The 21,853-nt window shown below is 43.6% G+C and overlaps 1 protein-coding gene across 2 annotated transcripts in view; it reads right to left on the minus strand.

Annotated features, from left to right (window-relative positions):
* Window positions 1-12,855: 12,855 nt before the first annotated feature.
* Window positions 12,856-21,853, minus strand: part of SRGAP1 (SLIT-ROBO Rho GTPase activating protein 1) — a 146,843-nt gene continuing 137,845 nt past the window's right edge. For both annotated transcript variants that reach the window (XM_032106146.1, XM_032106147.1), the window contains exons 19-22: window positions 18,866-19,046; window positions 18,168-18,302; window positions 17,696-18,041; window positions 12,856-15,972 (exon numbers count right to left, since the gene is read on the minus strand). In XM_032106146.1, the coding sequence (XP_031962037.1) occupies window positions 15,595-15,972; window positions 17,696-18,041; window positions 18,168-18,302; window positions 18,866-19,046 (1,040 nt within the window). In that variant the 3' untranslated portion in view covers window positions 12,856-15,594. The remainder of the gene's footprint in view (window positions 15,973-17,695; window positions 18,042-18,167; window positions 18,303-18,865; window positions 19,047-21,853) is intronic.

The raw sequence follows: 21,853 nt of genomic DNA on the forward strand, positions 1-21,853 counted from the left end.
GGGCTGTGGGTGGGTGCCTGTGCCACCCCACTGCTGCCCTTGGCATGGAGGTGGAGGAGTTTTGCCAAGGCTACAGCCTGCACCAACCCCAAGGAGAACCTCCAGGAGGCAGAGGAGGAGTGTGAGAAATGGAGGGAAAGCGGAAGGGACACAAGGGTCAAAAGAGAAGCCAGCCTTCTCTTCTCCCATCTGTCCTCCAACAGGAGAGCAAGCCAATTTCATGGCACTTTCAGCATGGTTGAAACACCTGCAGCACCTGGGAGTGTGGGCTTGCTGTGCCCGGGATTCAGGTGGGGATGGTGTCCCCCGGCAGTGACAAACTCCTCCAAACCTGTTGCATCCTTTTGTGGTGACAGCCAAGTGTGTGCTTTACCCTCTGCCCCCAGACTGGGTCACACCCCAGCAATAACTGTATTTATTTTTCCTTCTTTTGTGTTGGAAGGTAGCTGGATGTAAGACATTATCTAGCCACAACCTTTTGGGCTTTGATGTGATCCGAGAAGCATTCGTGTGTGTTTCCCTGCTGCTGTTTTACATCACTGCACTCGACGGTTGCACTGCCGGGGCGCAGCGTCACAGCCTGAGCTGGAGTATTAAAATGAAGATCTCACAGGGTTTGGTGGTGCACAGTAAATGCATTTCTGCGCCATGACAATGTTGAAATCCTGGCTCTTCCGGGGACAGGACGGTGCCTTTGAACTGATATTGTGAGTGCGTGCGTAGGATGCAAATGCAGCATGCAAAGCCACCCCGTGGTGCACGAGATTAATAGAACAGATTTTCAGTGAATCATTGGGAAGATGAAATTTTCTACTTGCGTTTAATCTTAGCCTGATAAATCACTCGGGGGGAAAAAGACCACAAAGGCAACAGTAAAATACATGAAATTAGCGCTGCAATGATGAGACAGACTTGGGTTTGGAGAGCTGGCAGCGGTGGGGAGCTTGGCTGACAGTGTGGGGCTGGGGGAACATGGAAGGAGGTTGGATTACCCTGCAAAGACAGGTTGGGGTGGGAGCAGCAGCAGGGCAGAGCTATGTGCCCTGGGGCTCCTCCTCATTTGCATGCTGGCCATTGAGTGTATGGTTAAAAACTAATAATGTTCAGCCAGTTACTATAGCAATGGTGTGGCACGAGTTGTCATGGTGATGGAGCAGAATTTTCATCACGTTCCTTCAGGAGGGTGATGGGTGCCATTCTGGGGGGCTCTGAGCTGGACCATTTGCCTCATATGTACAGATACACTTGCACCTGCTGCAGTGAACATGTCCTTCCAGTGTCATTATTACCTGGTTTTCCATGTCCTGATGCTAAATTTTTCTTTCACATTTATGAAGTTAAGAACACTCTGATAAGCCATAAATTGCGAAGCCAAACCTAATTATGTGCACCATTATTATACAAGGTGTGTTAATAAAACATAGTTCTGGCACCAGGGCTGTTCCCAGACACTTAGTGTGTTCTCTTCACTTCTGCCAATGACACAACTCAATAGAACATTAGGTCCCCAGTTGAAAAAAGTAACTTTAAGCTGATCTGAAGTAAATGTGCTTCGAATATTCCCATTTAACACAGAAAAATGTGTGTTCTGCCTTGGAAATGCATCTTTTTTTTCAGTTTTATTTAAATTGCCTTTGCTTTCTCTTACTTCTTGGGCTTTAAGAACAATACACTGTCTTTTGCCCTTACTCATGAGCTAGGCATGAGTTCATCCTTGTCAGGATCTTTTTCCATATAGGCGATCAACAGGTGCACTGTATGCAAATAATACTGCTTTTGATGGTTCACTTTTTAGGAGATGGGTGTAATGCCTATTTTACCCCTGTAGCAACCATGAGCATGCCTATCAACTATGTTTCTGCAGTTGCGCAAGAAGGTAATCTCCTAGACTGCAGAGCACATCCAGCAATTTGGTTTTGCAAGGATAAAAATGCTTTCAGCTTGGCTCAGGGTGATGGCTATTTTAAAAGAACATAATATTCTGTTCATCAGCTACTTTTCAAAATCCCTAATCCCTTCACTACGTGTAAGTTTCTGTGCTAAACCCTACACTTCAAAATGAAGCCTGAGAAATGGCGGTAGTGGTGTTTCACAACAGGGCTTACATGTTACTTTCATAAACACTGATTTGTAGGGACCAGGGAGTCCAAGAAAGGGAAAATCTGACTTTGGAGTGCACAACTTAATAGCACTGATATTTCATAAGTGTCTCCAATTTCATTTTGTCCTGTGCTTTTTTGCAGGTAAGTTTTGGGTGTGCCAGCAGAACTGTATTAAGTGCCAAGGAGCGTAGGAACAATATTGGCTCAGAAACATCCTGGGATTTGGACCTGTATAGTGCTGGGTAGGAATCTAGGCTGTGCTCAAGGCTGTGTCGCTTTGGATTTAGGAAAGTAACCACAGACATGTTTTAAGTCCTTTTTCCTTTAAAAAGATCTGATTACTGTGTGCTTCAGCATTCTACTGACGTGAGGAGCACCACTGGCTGCATGTCCTGGAGTGCTTGTTCTAGTTCCTCTAAGCAAAGTCCAGCTCTTACAGCACCACTGTTGGCATCTACAGAAGCCAGGGGCCTTTTTTCTTTTACTTTTCCCCTTGTTTGGAGCATTATAACTACTCCTAAAGTAAAGATGTTAAACTCCTTAACCCAAAGAACTAAGTTTTCAGAAATTCATGGAGCTGTGTGGTTTCCATGTACTAATTTAAGAAAAAAAAAAAACAAAACAAGTGGGGAAAAAAAAGAAAAAACCCAAGTAAGTGAGGCCTCTGGGCAAGGTAAACTCTAAGGTGCAGGTTACTGAGCTACCCCTGCATGCTAGTTCTGGTTTTCCAAAATTTCCTGGATACATTTAAGAGTCCCTGTTAGTGATGAGATGCAGAGCTACATGGACTGGTTCTCAAGCATGGTGCAGCCCTCCTTGATTGACTTCTTAGGCTTCTCAGAGCCATTAGTTTTATAAGGAGCTGTGTAAAATATTGGGAAAATGTTGTTCTATCTCATTAAAGATCTGGCAGGTGTGCCACCTCTGTTGTATCATTTCATTGTCCTACCATTTGTTTGCTTTTCATACAAAATATTCCAAGCTTTTGCTCAATTGAATGTTTCAAGTGCTGGACTTAAATCCAGAGTGTCCTTGGGTTGTCCCATCAACACTAAAAAATCATCACCAAGTGGGAGGCTTGTGCAGTGCCCATCTTATTCTCTGATGTTGCATCATCCCTGGAAGCCTTTCAAAGCCTCTTCAGATCGTCCCTGCTCTCTGCTATTATCTGCTCAGTTTACTTTTGTTTGGGTTAATGCAAGTCTGTGGTCATGGGGCAATTACAAATAAATGAAGTATGAAAGACTTCACAGGATCTTTATTTGGATATCTAGTCAGGCATAAACTGTGATGTCAGTGCAGCTGTGTCCCAGATCGGATGACGCCAGTGAATAAAGATTTGTAAACTGTGCTATTGTTCTGCAGGTATATTATTGTATATGATTTTTGGCAAGTGACCTCAAGAAATCTCATACCAGGGTGATTTTTTTTCTACCTTATCAGTCTTTCTGATGATAAAAGAAAACTGGCTTTGAAATCATGAATAACTCTGGCATTACACTGGTACAGATTAGAAGATTTATGCCCAGACTTGTTGAGTGCTCCCATCCCTCTTCCTCCCAAATGAAGGGCATGGCTTCTGTCACTGTATTTTGAGAGAGGTGGATTTAACTGTGTTCAGCTGCTGAAAAACTTTGAAGCTCGATGAGATGAAGGATCCTGTTGGAAGTCGCATGACTAACTTCTTACAGCAGAGACTGCTCACAAGATTGGAGGATGTGCAAGTCCACTAATGAGTAAATTTGGGTTTTATGAGCTCTGAGGTAACTTTTCAGTGATGCTAAACTAGCTCTACTAGATACAGTTAAACCCCTCGTCTTTGGGGAACATGTTTGTTTACAGGGACAGCATTGGTTCAAAAATTTGTTCTCTTGCTAGGAGGAATATTGCTACAAATAATAGGAAGCTCTGATGAGGGAATGTTTATCCTAGAGACTTTTCCAAGATGTTCAACAAACTATTGCAAATAGTAACTTAGTAGAGACAATTTTAAACAGAAGTGAAACTCCTCTGATATGTACATCACCGCTTCTTTACATGGCAAGGAGTGTTGATGAGGTGTTGCAGCATGCTACAAAAAACTACCAAAAGAAATTGGCCCAGTGTGGCCCAGTCTTTTTCCTTCTGTGAACAAAGTCAAGCAAGAGAATACAGGCTCTTGATGCCCTGCCATGAAAGGACTGCAGAACACTGCTTGTTAAAATGCCAAGTCCAAGAGGGAGGAGAAGCTGGAATTCACATGAAGGAAACTGGGATGCTCATTAACTGATTGTGATGGTGGAAAACACATGTGCTGCATCAAAGATGATTTCAGCGTGGGATATTGTCCCCTTTAGTGTTCCTAAATATGAAAATACATGTATATTCATAAAACACTTGAGGAATGTTATCCCTGTTTGATGGATCTATTGGCTTAGGAAAGATGTTAGGGGAATTCGCGAAAGCCTTGGGAGTGGGAAACACCGGTCCTCAAGATTTGGAGTAGGGGTGTGAAACCTGTTTGCATGCGTGTGTTCATGTGTGTGTGTAATGGAGACTGGAAATAGAAACCAAAAGATATTGAATCTGTCCTTGCAGGGATCCAGAAGTAGTTGGTTGCACAATAAATGGGAGAAGTGAAAAATGATGTTGTAGCATTTTAATCAGGTGACTTCTAAAAAAAATAAATATGGGGATTATTTCTTTATAAAACACTCCAAGATCTCACCAAGGGACACTTGATGCTAACAGATACATTTAAAAGGAAGTAGTCTCAAAAAGACAGTGTTTCTGAAAAGTGAGTGGCTGCAGGACGTTTGCAAACCATAAATTATTAACACATGGAGTTTAAAAGGCCACGAGTTTCCATCCCTTCCTGTGGTGCTCACAACTGAAGGAAACACATAGGAAGGATCTTTAGGTGGGTAAGAGCTGAGACTTGTGAGTATGGGGAAAGATGTGCCACTTATAAGAGTGTTAGGAAAACCTCAAATTATATGACTTGTAAATACACCTGAACTCCTCCTGGGGGTCCTGCTGAGCCATGGGCAGCACGCGCTGCTGGAGGAAGGAAGAGCAGTCGGGTTTCAGTGTCCTCAGATCACTGCACTGAAGTCCTTAAATAAAACACAAGGCTACTAAATTTTTCATCTGTCTCTCTCAAATAGAAGTTCTTAGTCTGACAGCTTTTCCTTTGCATTCTTAAGTCTTACTATTTTAATAGCAATATTTGGTCTCCAGCGCCCTGACTTGTACTTTGGGTTTTCTCTGTGTGCCCTTGGGGCTTTCTCTGCATGAGGGAGCTGAGACATCCCAAAGCTATTTGCCAGAACTGACCTGTAATTTTCCAGTAAGTCATTGTGCCATCAGGAAATGTTGCTTTGTGAAACCCAGGATATTTCCTGAAGACATATTTCACAGCAGTATTTCATTCTAGAAAGAGCAAAACAAACAAAAAAGCATTTTTCTTATGTTAAAGCAGAGTTGCTTTATATAAGATTTTACAATGCAATGCATTTATCCTATAAGGATGAAAAATGCAGCAAAGCATTTCAATAAAATATTTCTTTAGGAACAAGTTACAGAGATTCTTTTGTCCATTTTTATTATGGAAAATATATTTAAGCTTGCAGAATTTGCTCTGAAAGGGGAAATCCTATTAAAGCCAGCTTTGTTTTCTCTCTCTGTGCTGCTTTGCTTTGGTTTATGTCTTGTATTAATGAGGTGTTTGCCTGTGCAAGAAATAGAATTTTCTCAGTTTGGGGTTGACTTTCTGATTGCTTAGAATTATTTGCTGTATGATATCTTTACAGTCCAGGCTTTTGTAATTTATAACTTAGGTATACAATACTTCATAAAGATGCAATGTAGAGTTAATATTCTATATATGGAATGAGAGATGCAGTTGAATTTAACTCTTGAGTCTCTTAAAAGATGGCAGGACTCTCTGGTTTGGTGTTTGAATATGGAAGAGAGATGTCGCTTGTAAAATAGTCAGATTTAAACAGAAGCTACCCAGGGGCTCTTGGACAGTTCAGTTTAGGCCTTTTGGAGGGTTTTTCCTTTAAAAAATTCAGACATTTTTCTGTACGAGCCAGTAGAATAAGTCTTATGTTCCTGTATAGGTTAACTTGCTGGGGACTGGGATTTTGTTCAAGGCTAAATGCCAGTGCTCCCACCATGAAATGTGCATTCAGCTCCCCTTAAAGGGTAAACCCCATGGAAAACCCACACAAATTATGAGACTGCTATGAACTGAACCATGAATTTTTAATATTCAGTTACCCTGAGGTACAAGCTAGAGCTTAAAATAAATTGTTTTAAATTTCATACTCTGAGTAGTACATGCAATGGTACCTGAAGCGAAATGAAGTTTCCAAAGGACTCTCTGTTTTGGGTTAAACAGGACAATTTTATAAACAGTCGTCCTGGAGAGAGAATTGTACCAGATCTGTGTGTGGGCACAAAATCTGGTGGTGCCTTTCGTTGCCTGTCCGTGTCTGGTGTCTCACCTCCTGCATGATCCAGGCTCCTTGCATGGCCTCAGTGGCCAGCTCAGCTTGAGCTGCCACTCCTGCCTTCAACAGCATGGCAGTGGACACAAAATCACTTGTGGTGGATAGGAAGCTTGACAGGAATTCAAGCACCACTTTTCACCTGAATTACAATGACCTTTTATTTTCCTCCCTGATCTTCTAAGTGCTGAAACATCTGCAACTTCCCCCAGGCCCTGCTGCTTCCTTTCCCTGCACACCCTATCCTGGCAGGAAGGATACCCTGCAGCAAAATATCTCCTGGCACTTGGGTACATGAGAGTAAGTTGGACCCAGCTCATTGCCTCTTTGGCTGAATCTTTTGTCCCATATTTTTGCCACTCCAGCATAGAATCATCTTCTGCCCAGTTTAGGAGCATCCTGCAATCAGGTCCTTCCCCTGTCAAACTTTGTCCCCAGGAAAGTCCCCAGAGGTGCTGGGCAACATTTCCCAGAGACAGGAGTGAATTACAAATGCCCTGGAGAGAAGAGCACCGGTCCCACTTCAGCGCTATCTCCACAGAAGCTATGAACAAACCTGATTATCCCCCACTCTTACTCAGACTACTGCAAACAACACTGGAAAATATTCCTGCACATAAGCATAACCACAGAGTGATTTTTATTTCCTTTTGCAGAATTGCAGCACCTTGTTCTGGAAGCATTTCTGCCACTTACAAATGGGGTTTTTTCCCTGCTTGATGTGTTTTATTTGATACTGAAATCCTTCCTTTAGTCAGATGAGACATGACTGTTCCCAGTGCTTTGAAAAGTGGATGCAGTGGGGAAACTGGGCCACTGCAGGCACTGGAAGTACTTGTGTTGGCTTTAGCAAAGAGGGCAAAGACCCTCAGGAATGATGTCTGACACTCAGTAGCCTTGTAGGAACAGCACAGGTGACATATTTACCTCCAGTCCTCCTCCAAGAGAGCAAGGTGTGGACTGTCTCCTACTGAGTTTGAGTGCTGCTTTACTTTTACCATGGCACACGGGATTCAGAGTGTATTAGAGGAGTTGAATAGATTTGAATGCTCTCACACTTGGTCTCCTTCAGGTTAACAGAGGGGAAAATGTCCCACTGATGTTGTGATGAGCAGGGGTGAGCCCTGGAGGTCGCAGTGCAGGGACCAGGGTAGTGCTGCCACCCTGCATGGGCACCCTCAAACGGGGCTCCTTCTGCAGCTATGTCTGGGGCAGATGCTGCTAAATATGTAAGCCCTGAGCAGAACTCTTTATTTATTTCACCAAGAAAAGAAAATATTGGGAAAAGTTAAATTATCTGCAGGAATTACCTTCCCATCAATTTTATAGCTAAGAATGAAAAGCACGTTAAGCATAACTGAATTATTCTATGACTAGCGTTACTAATAGATCTCTGGAAAAATTGAGTTTGCTTTGAGGTAATAAAAAATGTACCTGGTACTGGAGATGTGTACACAGAACTTGTATTGAAATGCTGGAGCCTGCTGGTATGCCTATAAAGCAGGAAAATGTTAACACAGTAAAATGGAAAACACCCAAGCTGATGGCATGCAAACAGAAAACCAAGTTATTTCTATAGAGGCCAAGCCAGACACCCAATGTTACAATTAGAAACTCAAGGTTTTACATAAAAGCTTGTAAATCAGCTGCTGCTTCCCTGAACATGCACATTTTCATGTGCACAACTCATGGACATACATGGATACCAATGGCATTTAGGCCTACAGGACATAAGAAATTACATTAGTTCCAAACTTCCAGTGTCTGACAAAGTTAATTTTTAATACTGGGAGAATTTTGAAGGCCTGAGGCGCAGTGACAGCATTGCTCAGGGTCTGGTTAGAGAAAGCTGGGCAGAACCTGCTGTGCTGCCAGACTGGGGTGCAGGAGGAGGGTAGTCCTGTGGAGGTGTGAAAATGGGCATCCCTCCAATGGGGGTTCCCCACGTGCTGCCCAGGGATGGAGGGCTTTCCCCCTCCAAAACAGACCACATTACCATGTTTTCTTTAGCAGAAATAAAACATGCAGCAGGAACTTTGCAATGTACCTGTCCCAATGCTTTCAAGAGATGAAATGAGCATACATATATATTTATTTGTTTGTAATTTGGAAGGGGCATGGAGGAGTGTTCAGAATTAACTACATGATTTAGCAGCCCCAGATTAGCCACATTTCTATCTCTGATTGTAACCTTGTGTGTAAACTGATTTTGTTCAGAATAACTTTGACTTAGCCGTAAAATAAGCTTTATGATATGTGTGACAAATTATAAAATGGTCTTCCCAGTAGGTCTGAAATTAATTTTTGACATATTCTTGTAGTAGCTTTCAGGAAAAAAATCCATTTAAATAGCTGAGAAAACTGAGTGAAATTCATCTTAAATGCGTGAGTATTGACAAATAAACCTGTTACATTCACCTTGGTGCTGTTTGCTGGGGGTGCTGGAGTGTTACTGTAATGTCTGTCTCAGAAAAGATTGTAGGCAGGTAAAAAACCCAATTAAAATATATGTTGCAGTGAGTTATTAGGTACTCAGCAGTTCTGTGTCAAAGTTGTGAAGGATTTTATGCATTTTCCACCTTTAGCACATTTATATTCTCTACTCATGACTCTGGTAACAATATCCATGTTAATGCCACTTCTTTGCAATCAAAAACTCACTGCCAAAAGCCTGACCATTTCAATGAACGTCTCATTCACCTCCAGAGGAGTGCCGGGCTCAGTGATTTGTCTCTCCATGAACGTAATTCATTCAAATAAATGTAATTCACTATTTTATGTTGTTTGGTCAGTGTTTATAGATGTCAGTGTACACTAGTGAAAAGGCACATGGCCGATATTAAGGGAGGAATCGATGTACTTCACGGAGATGAGAACAGGCAGGGTTTGGTTTTGGTTTATCCACGGTGCTGCACTCAGTGCAGCTGTTATTGATTTTCATCCCGCAAGTATTTGACCTCCTTCGTACAGCATAACTTGTCTATACTTTACAGCTGAATTTTTTTTGCCTTGTGCTTCACATTCATATTCCATTACTATGCTAATTGAAAAAAAATCAATGCAGTTTGTTAATTAAGAAAAGGGAAATCCTCAACCTCCAGTCTGAATCACTAAGCTGCTCTCATGTGTCTGCAGTGACCACTGTGTCCTGACCCTGCTGGCAGATGGCAGTGACACAACTGGGGATCACAGAATCATAGAGTCATTTAGGTCAGAAAAGACCTTTCAGATCATCAAGTCCATTGTTAATTCAGCAGTGCCACGTGCACCCCCAAACCATGTCTCCAAGTGCCACATTTATATGGCTTTTAAGCACCTCTAGGGATGGTGACAGCCACTTCCCTGGACAGCCTGCTCCAGAGCTTGACAGCCTTCTCAGTGAAGGAATCTTTCCTAACATCCAATCTAAGCCTCCTGTGATGCAACTTGAGGCCGTTTCCTCTTGGCTTATCACTTGTTACTTGGGAGAAGAGACAGTCATGGGGCACACTGTAGTTGGGCAGTTGTGGGGCAGAGGCTCAAGTGACTGCTGAGTTACAGTAAAAAGTGTATTCCTGCATTTTTAATTTGCATATATGTATTGAGAAAGGTAAGAGAAAACCTGCTGACCTGACCAATTCAGCCAGACCCAGACTATGTCATTTAACTCTAATCCCTCAGTCAGCATCAAATTTTGCATGTCTCCTTCCAGCCCTCGGGCCTGCCAGCTCTTACTGTAGCTCTTACTGCTGTGTAACAAGGTAAGGGAATACAGAGCTCTTCTCTCTCTTGATTCCAGCTTAGTGCCACCACACAAGTTTTGTTCTCACATCTGGCGGGGATGGTGCATCAGGCAGGCTGCTCTGAGGCCTGCCATTTTCTGTTTTCCTTTCCACTGGTTTTGGCCTTGCTGATCAGTGGGATGGCTGGATGAGGGAAACCAAAATCCTGTGCCAGGGCTACAGCCCTGCTGGGGCCAGGGGGAGGACTGCCAGGAAAGGGCTGAGGGGTGGCAGGACCTGGGGCTGAGGCCAAGGCAGCTGCAGTCCAGGTGAGCTGCAGCACTGCAGTGGAGAGTGAGTGACACCTCTGAGCCATAAGGGCTCCCCGGCAGGAAAAACATGCTCAGGCTGGGTCTGCTGGAGACCCAGCAGAGACTGGTGCTGCCAGCTGAGTGATCTGCAAACGCCCTTGTGGGAAATGCAAAGACAGGGAGTAGCTGCAGTTACAGTGGCATGTCCGAATGAGTGGTTGGTTTGTTTGTTTTTTAAACAATAATTGAGCTGATTCAGCTAACTGGGTTTTAGGATGCTAAACTGTTGATCTGTTCGAGCTTTCATAGATTATGGTGGGAGTTTTTTTTAAGAGGCAAGCCCATGGAAAAAGCAATATTCTTATGTACAAGAATGGTATCTTCACCCTGTACTATCTCTAGTTAATACTTTTCTGGTTTCAGTTGTTCCCCATGCATCAGTCTATCCAGACTAACATCAAGGCTTGTCCCACGGGGTAGCAGTGACTGAACAGAGCAACTGTGGATCCTTCTGGTCAGGGTAACTCCACGTGAGCCACAGAGCAAGAAACAAACTGTGTGTCTCTGCCAAGGAGAACTTAAAACCTGGGTGGATCCTCTGTGGTTTCCTTATGCTGTCTGAGGAGGCATTTGAGCAGGCCAGGGCAATGCCACATCCTGGAGCCGCATGTGGCTTGAAACAATGATTTGCAGCAGTGGCCTGAGAGCTAAACACTCTACTGCCACTGCTACTCTTTTTCTGCTCAGCCAATACACTTTTCTCAGCAAAACAGCTCATCAGCCTTTTGCTTTTTGAGCACCAGTAGAGTCAGCAGTTCCTCCACCACCTGCCAAAAGCTTTGGCTGTCTCCAAGAGAGCTGGGCTCCTTTCCACTACAAAAACTGAAGGAAGCTAGGAAGTCAGCACAGTGCAACACTGAAACTTGATATTATAAAACAAGAGGAGACTCCTCTTCTTGTGTTTTCTTATTTATTTTAAAACAGATTAAAAGCCACCACATAAGCCCCTCCCCTCACCAGTGAATGATCTGACTGTGGAAATTGGGTTATGCATCCCCTGGGCTGTGCAGGACCTTGAATGAAGAATGACCTTTGCTGTCCCCTCCTGTGTGCCTTAGTCAGCTTTTGTGCAGTAGGGGACAAGAAGAAATACCCAAAGTAGGTCACTGGACACTGCAGCGCAAAGGCTGCTGCCATGGGCTGATGGATGAGCAGTTGCATTACGGCAGCTTCTCAGCAAGAGGAGTGACAGCCCTGCTCTGAGCCGGGGTGGCTGCTGGGCGCCTTCCCCCACACCACCCCACACTGCCTGACACAGAATCATAGCATGGTTTGGGTTGGAAAGCACCATCCCCCGCCATAGGCAGGGACACCTTCCACCTTAGGAAGATTGATTAAAGCTCCATCCAGCCTGGCCTTGAGCTCTTCCAGGAACGGGGCATTTGTCTTCTTCAGGCACGTGGTGGTCCCCAACAACAGGGATGACTGGTTTGGGTTTTTTCAGCAAGGATTGAGAACACATTTCCAAACAGCTCTTCTCCCCCTAAATATTTATGTAGGACAGCATGGCGAGCCTATTTGGGCAGCTGTAGTCCAAGACCAGGAATTGTCCTTGATAGCATCTGATCCATGTATGGCAGAACATCTCTCATGCAGCTGTCAGCCTGACAATCACAGACTCCCTGGTCCCTGGAGCCAGCTGTGAGGGTGTGTATCGCCACCATTTCTCAGACATAAGGTCACTGAATATAACCCTTAACTGTGGCACTACTCCCACCCCCTCCCAGCCTGATACCATCTCTTCTTTTGTTCCAAGAAATATCCCCATTTTAAGAAATGTCCCTTTTTTTATTCTTTTCGCTCTATTTTTGAAATATGTAAGCTGGAGTGTTTTATTCACCCCATTTTTCCTGCAGGAAGTAGGAGGTGGGGTGGCAGGGTGTTTGGCCAAGTGGGCAGCCAGGGGTTTCCTCAGCCAGTGGGAGAAGGATTGACTGCTCTTGATGGGTGCTCAGGCAGAACTGTGTGAAGTTGGTGGCTCTTTTTGACGAGTCTTCAGGTACAGAGGGACTTTAAGTTAGGCAGTTTCCAAGAACAAATGCTTCTTCAGGCCAAGAGGGTGACAGCACTTGAGGCAGCGTGGGGTGTGGGTAGCTGGGGGAGGCTGGTGTGCTGGATGCTCCCTTATGTGGGAAGTAGATTGTCAATCCATGTTGAAAGATATGGTGGTTTACCCAGCAAAACTACATACAGAGACAGAACTATCTTCTTTATTATAAAGATACACTATGAGGAACAAACTTGAATGTATACTGAAGCTTGTAATGGTACATGCCAAAAATGTACAGTACTATACATAAAAGTGCATTGTCACAACAGATTAACAGTACATTTCTCTTCCAGAACTGTGGATTTTCCATGTTTTATTTTATCTTCAAGAGTGGAAGGAATGCAATGGGAATGCAGCCATACACGAACAGGAAATGATGCAATGGAAATGCAACAGTACAAGAGCAAAGCTAAAGCTCCTCTAAAATTTAAAGGCACTTTCACATGTACATACTACAGATGTACATTGACACAAGTAGGTAACAGTCAACAAGCAGGAAGCTACCAGTACTGCAATTCATCAAACTTGACAGTAAAGGACAATACTGATTGGATTAGGTGTGCAGGAGTTACCCTTTAGTATGCCTGAAGATGTAGCAGTCTTTCCTGTTACATATCCACTTACTATGCTTTAAAGTATCTATAATAACCATCAAACTACACATTAACTGTGTGAATGCACTAAGAGGATGCATTCACTAAATGCACTGTTTCTAATATTTTCTTTTGCTAAACAATTTCTAATATAAGCATTATGGAGTCCAGTACAGTTATTTAAACATACAAAATTCCCTATGCAATTTAAAGATACAGGTATCCATCTCAATTGTGCCAGGTGGGTTAATTTAAAAACGCTAGACAAAAACTGTATGTAAATGAAAGCTGAAATTCCAGTTTTGTTCCATTGAATCAAGTAAACTGGGGAACTACTTGTAAATGTCTCTGGTCCCAAACAAGTGAGCAGACCCTACAGACCAGCACTGGTCAGCAGCTGGGGCTGGCCTGGCTTAGGCTCTGGCCCTGGCATTAGGACCAGGCAGTACAGTTGACTAGGATGGAGGTTTGCTGACCCATGCTGCACAGCCCACTGTGGTCGATCAAGACCTTGCCTCTAGCCTAGATGTGTGTGAAGTCTGTGACTGGATTGAAAAGGGTTTGCAAATACCAGCAATAGTTCGGGGCTCAGAGGCAGTTCATGGGGTACTTCTCACACCTGGAGCTTTGCATTGCATCACCCGTCTAGAAGGTGTCAACCAGAGCGGGAATAAAATGCTCCTAAATAACAACAGGAAATTACTCCTGTCACCTCAGCAATTACGTCTACCCAATTTTGTCACTACTCTTCTCCTCCCAAACTCGATTGTTTATGTATAGTGAGTTGTACAATTTCAAGCTTTCCAAGAGTGAGATCTTACAGAATATGTGGAAAGACAGATCTTAATTACAGCCAGTTGTACTTCTGTAGGTGGACCACAAGTGATTTTTTCCCCCATTTTACTCATTGAAACTTCTTTCATGGATTGGATGTTTGAAAATATGTTCACAGAAATAATATTATGGCTTACTGTTGCAGTGTGCAAAACAGCTGTAGGTTTAGTTCACGCCTAACGAAGTTTAACAACAGAGCATTAAGCAAAGTTGACAGTCGCCACTTGCACAGACATAAGAAAGGTACTGATTTCTGTCATTAAAAAAAAGGGGAAGTGGAGGAGAAAGGGGTTATGGAAAACTTTAGTCAGCTTGAATCTAGGCAGTAGAAACTCAGCTGCCTGTCCTGTGAGTGACCCCTGCACCACTGGCAGGGGGTAGTCCCTCTTCAGAGTCCCTGTCTTGCTGCCGTCAGCACAACTGAGCGTTTGCGCTGTGCAAGGCAGTCAGCACGGCTGGGTCAGCTCGAAACTTGGGCTACTGCAACCCATATCACATCCTTAACTGGACACTGAGCAGTAAAGTCAACGGGATACTTCTCTGAATTACTGTGTAGTTGATCCCTTTAATTGCCCCTCACGCTGCCTAATGGACCAACAGGTTCACACACTCCCCAGAGCCTGGCTTGCTTAACTGTGAACTTCAAACAAATTTAGCTTTTGTAAAAAATGTGGTACCAGGGAATGAAGGTCTAGCTTCATGGGAAGAGGTACACTATTACAGAGGGCTGTAAAAGGAGTTTCTAGATACTATCCTGGAGATGTGCTTTAGCTGTGTCCTGGAATGCTGCTTCGTATCAGTGAGAGCAATGTGATCTCCAGCTCCATCCAGAGCTTGCCTCTAGTGAGACTGCCAACAAGAAAGCTAAAACTTGGTGCCAATTATGAGTTGTGAGGGCTTGGTGAATTTTTTTTTTGTGTGTCTTAAATAAGAAATGTGGCCTGAGATGACTTAGACATTCCACACACACACACTTAATCCTCACATGCTAGATTTCAGTTCTTACTAACCTGCTTGAGATTTGGTTTGGTGACCCAGGAATGAGGGGCTCCGTGTCCCCTGAACCCCCTCCCGCCCCTTAGTTTTGTGCAGGATCTGTTTTTATATAGCTACAGTAAGACTGTGAAGTATGTTACAACGTGGCAAGCTGTTTGTGATCTGTGTTAATTTTATTACAAATGGTGCAGCATCAAGTTTTCAAGTAAGTCTATGTTTTTGTTTCTTTTAAACTACGCACAATTGTCCAGTTTTTCGTTTAATCGAAACCATACAAAATACAAATGCCCACGTTAATGTAGCTACTTTCAGACAATACATTCAAAAACACTGAAAAACAAAGCCTCTCCAGTTACAAACATGACCAAATGATGTTATGGAGCCCTGACTTCTATTGTTAATCCATCCCTTTCCCTAGCATACCCCAGCTGGGCACTGTGGGTGGCTGAGCTGCCTACATTGTGCAAGATTTGTCGGCTGGACCCTGGGAAGGAGGGGAAGGCCCTATGCTAGGATTTGTTTTTGGAAGAACAATAGGTTTTGGCCTAAGAGCAGGAGGTTTCAGCTGCACTCCCATTCTAGGGGCCACCATGGGCTTGAAAGTACTCATGGTGTCACTGGAAGAACTAGTGCTACGGCGGATCTGAGGCTCGGAGCTCCTTAAAACAACGCTGTGGAGAGGGCTGAGTGATTCTGTCGAGGTGGCAGGGGTGGGGGTGTTTTTCATTTGCTCCAAGGTGTCCAACACGACATCAGGGGCATGTTTGGCCGAGCTCTGCCGCTCCAGCTCACGGAGCTCATTCAGTGCTGTGTTCATCGTTTCCTCGATGTCCTGGGTCAGAGCACAGAGAGAGCAGCATGTCATTCATGTTGCTACTGAATGCAAAGCACCAGAGGAACAAGGGGATGGGGAAGGAAATAAATGAATTAATTTCATCCTCTAACAATTATGATACTGCTAAAATCAATTTCCACCAGACTTATTACAATTGACAACATAGCAGCTTTGGGTGGTCATTACAAACATTTAACCTTGTTCACATGAGACAATCAGAAAAAGGTGTTACACCAAAATCTGCAAGCCATTTTATGAAGTGATTGTCAGGGCAATTGATATTTGCTTAGCAGTGTTTGAGTGGTGAAGATTTCTGTCATCGCTTGGGTACTGACAACTGTAAAGATTTTAGTCCATTTGCTCACTCTTAGCTAACTGCTCCTCTCATCTAAGTCTCAGGTGTTCAGGGTCTGTATTTCCTCACACAGATTATAAAACCTAGTTTTCTAAGGAAATAAAGTTGGTGTGCCTATCAACTCTTCTGTCCTCTTGTTTCACTGAGTTAAACAGGAAAAACCTGTAAGATATTGTTCAGTATGCACACCTAAGAAAACCAATTCATTTATTTCTGGCCTGAAGGCTAAAAGAATGCACCAAGATACTAGCTTACTTCTTTTCAGAGGTATTGAGATACAACTAAGCTTAAAATATCTGGTGTTCCCTGCCTGCTCACACTGACTTTCACATAGTTTAATCAAAGTTTGGGTTCTCTCACTGCCAAATGATCACCAGTCTGGGCATAAAAAAGAGATACCTTAAGCCAAACAGTGCTGTTCCAGGAAAGTAAATGAATAGCTTAGAATAAAATAAAACAGTAAAAACACCTGCACTTTCTAACCCCAATACATGGGTACATAAGCATGTCAGTCCCTTCTATTCCTCACTGGAAGCAGAGTTTGAAAGTAAGCATTACCAGTACATTAAATTTTAAAACTTGAGTGCCAGAGTTATTGTAAAATGCATTTGCAATCATAGAGCACCCTCAGGGTGCCCCTACTAATCATGTTATCCTACCTAGACAAAATGAGTTCTGAAGATAGAGGTATCTCTTTACTCAAGAGCTGTTACCAGCTCAGTACAACAAATCAATCTGATGATCAGAGTGCTTCCTATTCCACTCTTTTCACCTCTTCACTGCTAGGAATAAGACTGGTGACTGTTCACACAGGCGTAAGATGGCCCGCAATTTATGCAGCTGCAATGTCTTGCACATCAGGTTCTACCACATGCATCAAATCAACACACAGTATGAACCGTATGAAAACTGTAAAATCCACAAGACCTTGGACTGTAAATCTCTGCTTGGAATGGCATTGGTCACTACTAGTCAGTCAGACCACTTTTCTGCTTACCATAATACTGAGAAATAATTGAACATTAATTACATGCAAGTCAGAATAGGCCAGCCTTCAACAGAGCACAGCGATCTATGTAGCTGTTGTAATACTGTCCTAGTGCTCTGTATGGCAGAGGCAATTTCATTACAGTATAATGGGAAATAATTTGTTTTTATTGCTTCTGCAACGTTTACTCCCCTTTGTGTTTCTTCTACTCAGGATTGCTTAATGCATCTTCTTTCACACATACTCTGTTTGGAAAGCCAAGCAGGATATTCCCCTGCACACACCTTCCCACCAGTGCATGCGCCCTGTGCTATGCTATTCAATGAGATTTGCTCCTCAGAAAATCAGACAGTGCCATAAATAAAAAAGACACAAACCTGAGCTATTGACTCTGGGTCCAGTGGTTTATGGTCATTGAAACCTGTGTACTGACCAGAAGATGTAGACCTTCTAATGGGAGGGCTATCAATCTTCTTCAGTGAATCGTGCCTGCTGATGTTAGTGAGGCTGCCGTGGCCAGGCCTGCGCCGCCGTTCTGGGCTGTCGGCGTTGAGGTTGCGATTCTGAAGGAGGGCTCTGGGACTGCAGTGAGTTGCCAGGCTGGGGGAGCCCAGCTCCATGGCTGAGTTGGAGAGAGGGTGAGGTGGGTGTACTGGGCAGTGGCTGTCACTGCTCCTGCCTGGGCGCCTCAACGGAGGTGGAGGTTCCGATCTCTTTCTTTGCCTGCACCAGTGAAGAAATGGTTGTAGAACAAGTTGTAGTGACCCAGCATGAGCATGTGGAGGAGTAATTACTGTGTTAGCTGAGCTGTGAGCAGGACTACTGAAAACATGTTATGCTGAAGCTTACCTTCCTAAATACACATCTGAGTGACGGTCAGTAGGAGAGTTCATGTCCTTTGATGATGACTTGTCCTCAGTTATGGGTCCGCTGCTGGCCTCACTGTCTGCTTTTTGGCTCAATGTATCTGAGAAAGTATCATCCCTGAACAGAACACCGGTAGTGAGATGAGAAGTCAGTGAGTGAAGTGTGACAGAGCACCTTGGCACTCTCAGAGTTTAATCCCCTTAAGGAAAGCAGGCATGTTATAATGCGCTACAGCCCTTGCACATCTCCCAAAATTGTTTATAATCCTTCTGTCTACTGAGCTCTTTACACTTGAGTGTATGTAACCTTTCTGTAAAGAACTTTGTCATCCTTGGCAAAGCACATGCTTAATACTGTAAAACAAGAGTTCAGGGCTGCATTTCCCCAGCTTTTGCTATTCTGAAGTTAAAAGTCAGTAACTGCTACAAAGAGACAGTCAAATTAAAATAGGTGAAGCAGTATCTGTCTCTTAATGTACTCGGAATGCATCCATAGAAGTAGCTTAGCCTAGTAGTAGTTTTTGATGGAGCTGTCAATTTGGGGCAGTAAAGACAGGTATCCTGCATACAAGGCAGATGTTTAATCCATCTGACCCTTCAAACCACTGACCCATTTGAAAAATACCGCTAAGCGCTTCAGACTTTACACCCAAGAACCCATTCACACCAGACACTGCTTACATATCCTGCACCACTATGTACTGGTGAGGGACAAGGCCATCAATTCCATTGTGCCTTCCTTCCCACCAGTCTTCAGATGCTCGGTGATAGAGCAGAAGGGAAGCTCCTTTCTTGAAAGAGAGTTCTCGTGCAGATCTTCCAACATAGTCAAACTTGGCAATAGCTTCTATGGGCTCGCACTCTGGGTGGGAAGAACAACAAATATCAGATTCCATAAGGTTCATTTTCGTTTCATAAACCCCATCTTTTGCATTTTCTCAGCGCTCACTCTGACAGAGATCAGCCAAACAAAGGCAGACTTCAGGCGGTAGTTACAATGTGTCCCTTACAAAGAAACATAATCAATCTGTGCCCCAGGTGTGAAACATCTGGGTTGCTTCAGGAACTGCAGAAAACAACAGCATACTCAAATATTCCAACAACTGCCTTCGGGAGAGAGGCCTCTGCCTCCTGCTGGAAGGGCTCCTGCGTGGCTGGAAAGTGGGATGGAGGCCAGCCAGTGAAGACTTCCAAAAAGAAAATAAACTCAGATGAATAATCAAAGGCCCAAGGAACCAGCGTGATAAGGGAAAAGTAAAGAGGAGTGAGTGCTTTTAACATCTTCAGTAGTAAAGGAAGGAAGACAAGATTAGCCTGTGCATGAGTAGGGATACCCTGCCTAACTGGGCCATGGGATTTCTGTCTTTTATGTGACGAGCATGCAGACCTACTGAAACGTAGTGTTTTACGCAGCACTGAAGCCCCGTGCTTTAATCCACTTCCTTAATGCCCTTTTGGAGCGAGACACATGACTCCAGACCACAGGGACAGTCCCTGTGTGGCCTCAAGTAGCTTAAAGCCGCTCTGCCTGCTCCAAAATCCTGAGCTGCCCTGGTTTCTGCAGGGGAGGTCGGTGTTTTCTGAAGCCAGACACTGGCTACAGCAGTCCTGGCTAATGCTCTGGTAAATTCAGCTTTACGCCTGGCAATGGGCTCCACCCCGTAACCTGCACTGGGATGGAGAACTACTGATGTCAGCAAAGGGGCCCTGCAGGTATGGCCAAAGCTGTGCCCGGGCATCCAGCAAACAGCTGTGATTTTAACCACCTCTTATTTCTTCTGCATAAAACCAAAAGCACCTGAGCTCCAACAGATTAAACTTTGTCATCAAAGCCTCAAAATATAAAGAAAAAACTGCGAAGTACAGGTCTTAAAATCACATACTTTGATGATTCCAGTAACTCAAGAGTCCCTGAAATTACTAATTTCTTTACATAATTAGAGCAATATTTAGATGGAAATTAACATCTGGGCTAATGACTAGCTTAGCAACTTTCTGTCTGGTGCAAATTAGAATTGCTGAGGTTGTAATTCCCCAAAGAACCAGGCTGGTAATGAAAGCCACTGTCCCTTTATGACAACATTTTGCACAGGAATGACTTTTTAAAATTAACTTCATTCTACAGTGTGAAAACATAATGATAGCACCTTTACTGAGGTTGTAGTTTGCAGCTCATTTTTTTAATAACTTGCCCAACCTGCAGAAGGCTGCTGTTTCTGCAGTCACGTTAAGAGTTCCTGTCAGTGACAAACTGCAGCGTGTTTAGAAGCCACTAACTCAGAAACTTTACAGAGATGGAATACAGTGATATGGGGAATTCACTGTCACAAACACAAAAGTAATGTATGGTGGTAGACATTATTTCAATTATATAAATACAAATAAGAACCTAGCAATAACAGTATTCATTCCTGAAAATGCATCCCTACTGGATGGCTGTAGAGGACCCTATTATCTTTTTTTCTCTTTTCTCTGTCTTCCTCCTCTCTTTCTCTCTTTTCCTTTGTCTCGCAGTCCCTGCTCTGGACCATTGACACAGCAGCACCAATGCAGGATCTAAGGACTGGTGTTATTTTTTGTTTTCTTCCCTTGCCTTGCCTGGGCAAAGCACAGCTATCATATTCTATCCCATACTCTGCCTTAACGTTTGTTGTGGGAGGGAAGAGCTTGTGAGCCAGCACCTTTGAATATCAGATGTACTGTGGCTTGTGAGTCAGCACCTTTGGTTGTGCGCTGTGGGAGTTGAGAACTTACTGAAATGTACTGTACAAAATTAAGGACTTGTTCACCTCCACTCTTGTGGAAGTCTGTTGTAAGAAATTTAAGGGTGTGTTAGCCAATACCTGTTGAGTCTAAATATAGGGGTGGTGGCCAAAGTTATGGTGACTGTACAATAAAATGTAAGAGTTTCCTGACACGAGTCCAATGTCTTTGTTCAGCCTGATGAGAATTTATAACAAACATCACGGCCCCTATGAATGTCTCGCTCACCTCACCAGCATTCCCTTGTGCGTGAGGGTGAAGGGTTTCTTGGTTTCATGTTTTTAAGCAAAGAAAAGTTGACATAGAAAGAAACATTCTGGAAAACCTCTAATGGTGGTGTGATATTCTGGTATGTTACCCTGTTGTCATTTCTAGATATTCTGTCTACAGTCTCGCTCTAACAGAAAATGCAGATGCCACAAAGCTGATGCCTTTTCCTGGTCTTAAAATCAAGAATCAAACATGGTTAGAAGGAAAAAAGGGATTTTACCTCTGTATTTATTTTAAGGATCCTTAGGTGCACCACGTCCAGGTGGAATGCGCCGAAATGCACCCCGCAGTGCACACATACAATCGATTTGTTATATCATTACAGGTCTTACTAATTAGCAGATCTATCAAACAGTCCCCAATGAGAGGCTCGAGTGAGCCCCCCTCCCCAAGGAACCTTCCCCTGGATGGTTCTATCTTAGTTTACAGAATGTGTTCTGGAGAGGACCTTGGTGTCTGGGGCATTCTGATCCCTAACTATGAGGCTTCTAAGATGTTTAGTCTCCTAGCTTAACAAAGTAAGTCTAAGAATGTAGGCTAAAGCCCACTAAGAATACAAAAGCTATAAAAAGATATATAAAAGGGGTATAAAAGGCAAAAAATCATCATGGCATCAAAGTGACTATAAGGCACAGA

The sequence above is a fragment of the Corvus moneduloides genome, chromosome 4 (assembly GCF_009650955.1).
Source record: "Corvus moneduloides isolate bCorMon1 chromosome 4, bCorMon1.pri, whole genome shotgun sequence".
Taxonomy (NCBI): Eukaryota; Metazoa; Chordata; class Aves; order Passeriformes; family Corvidae; genus Corvus; species Corvus moneduloides.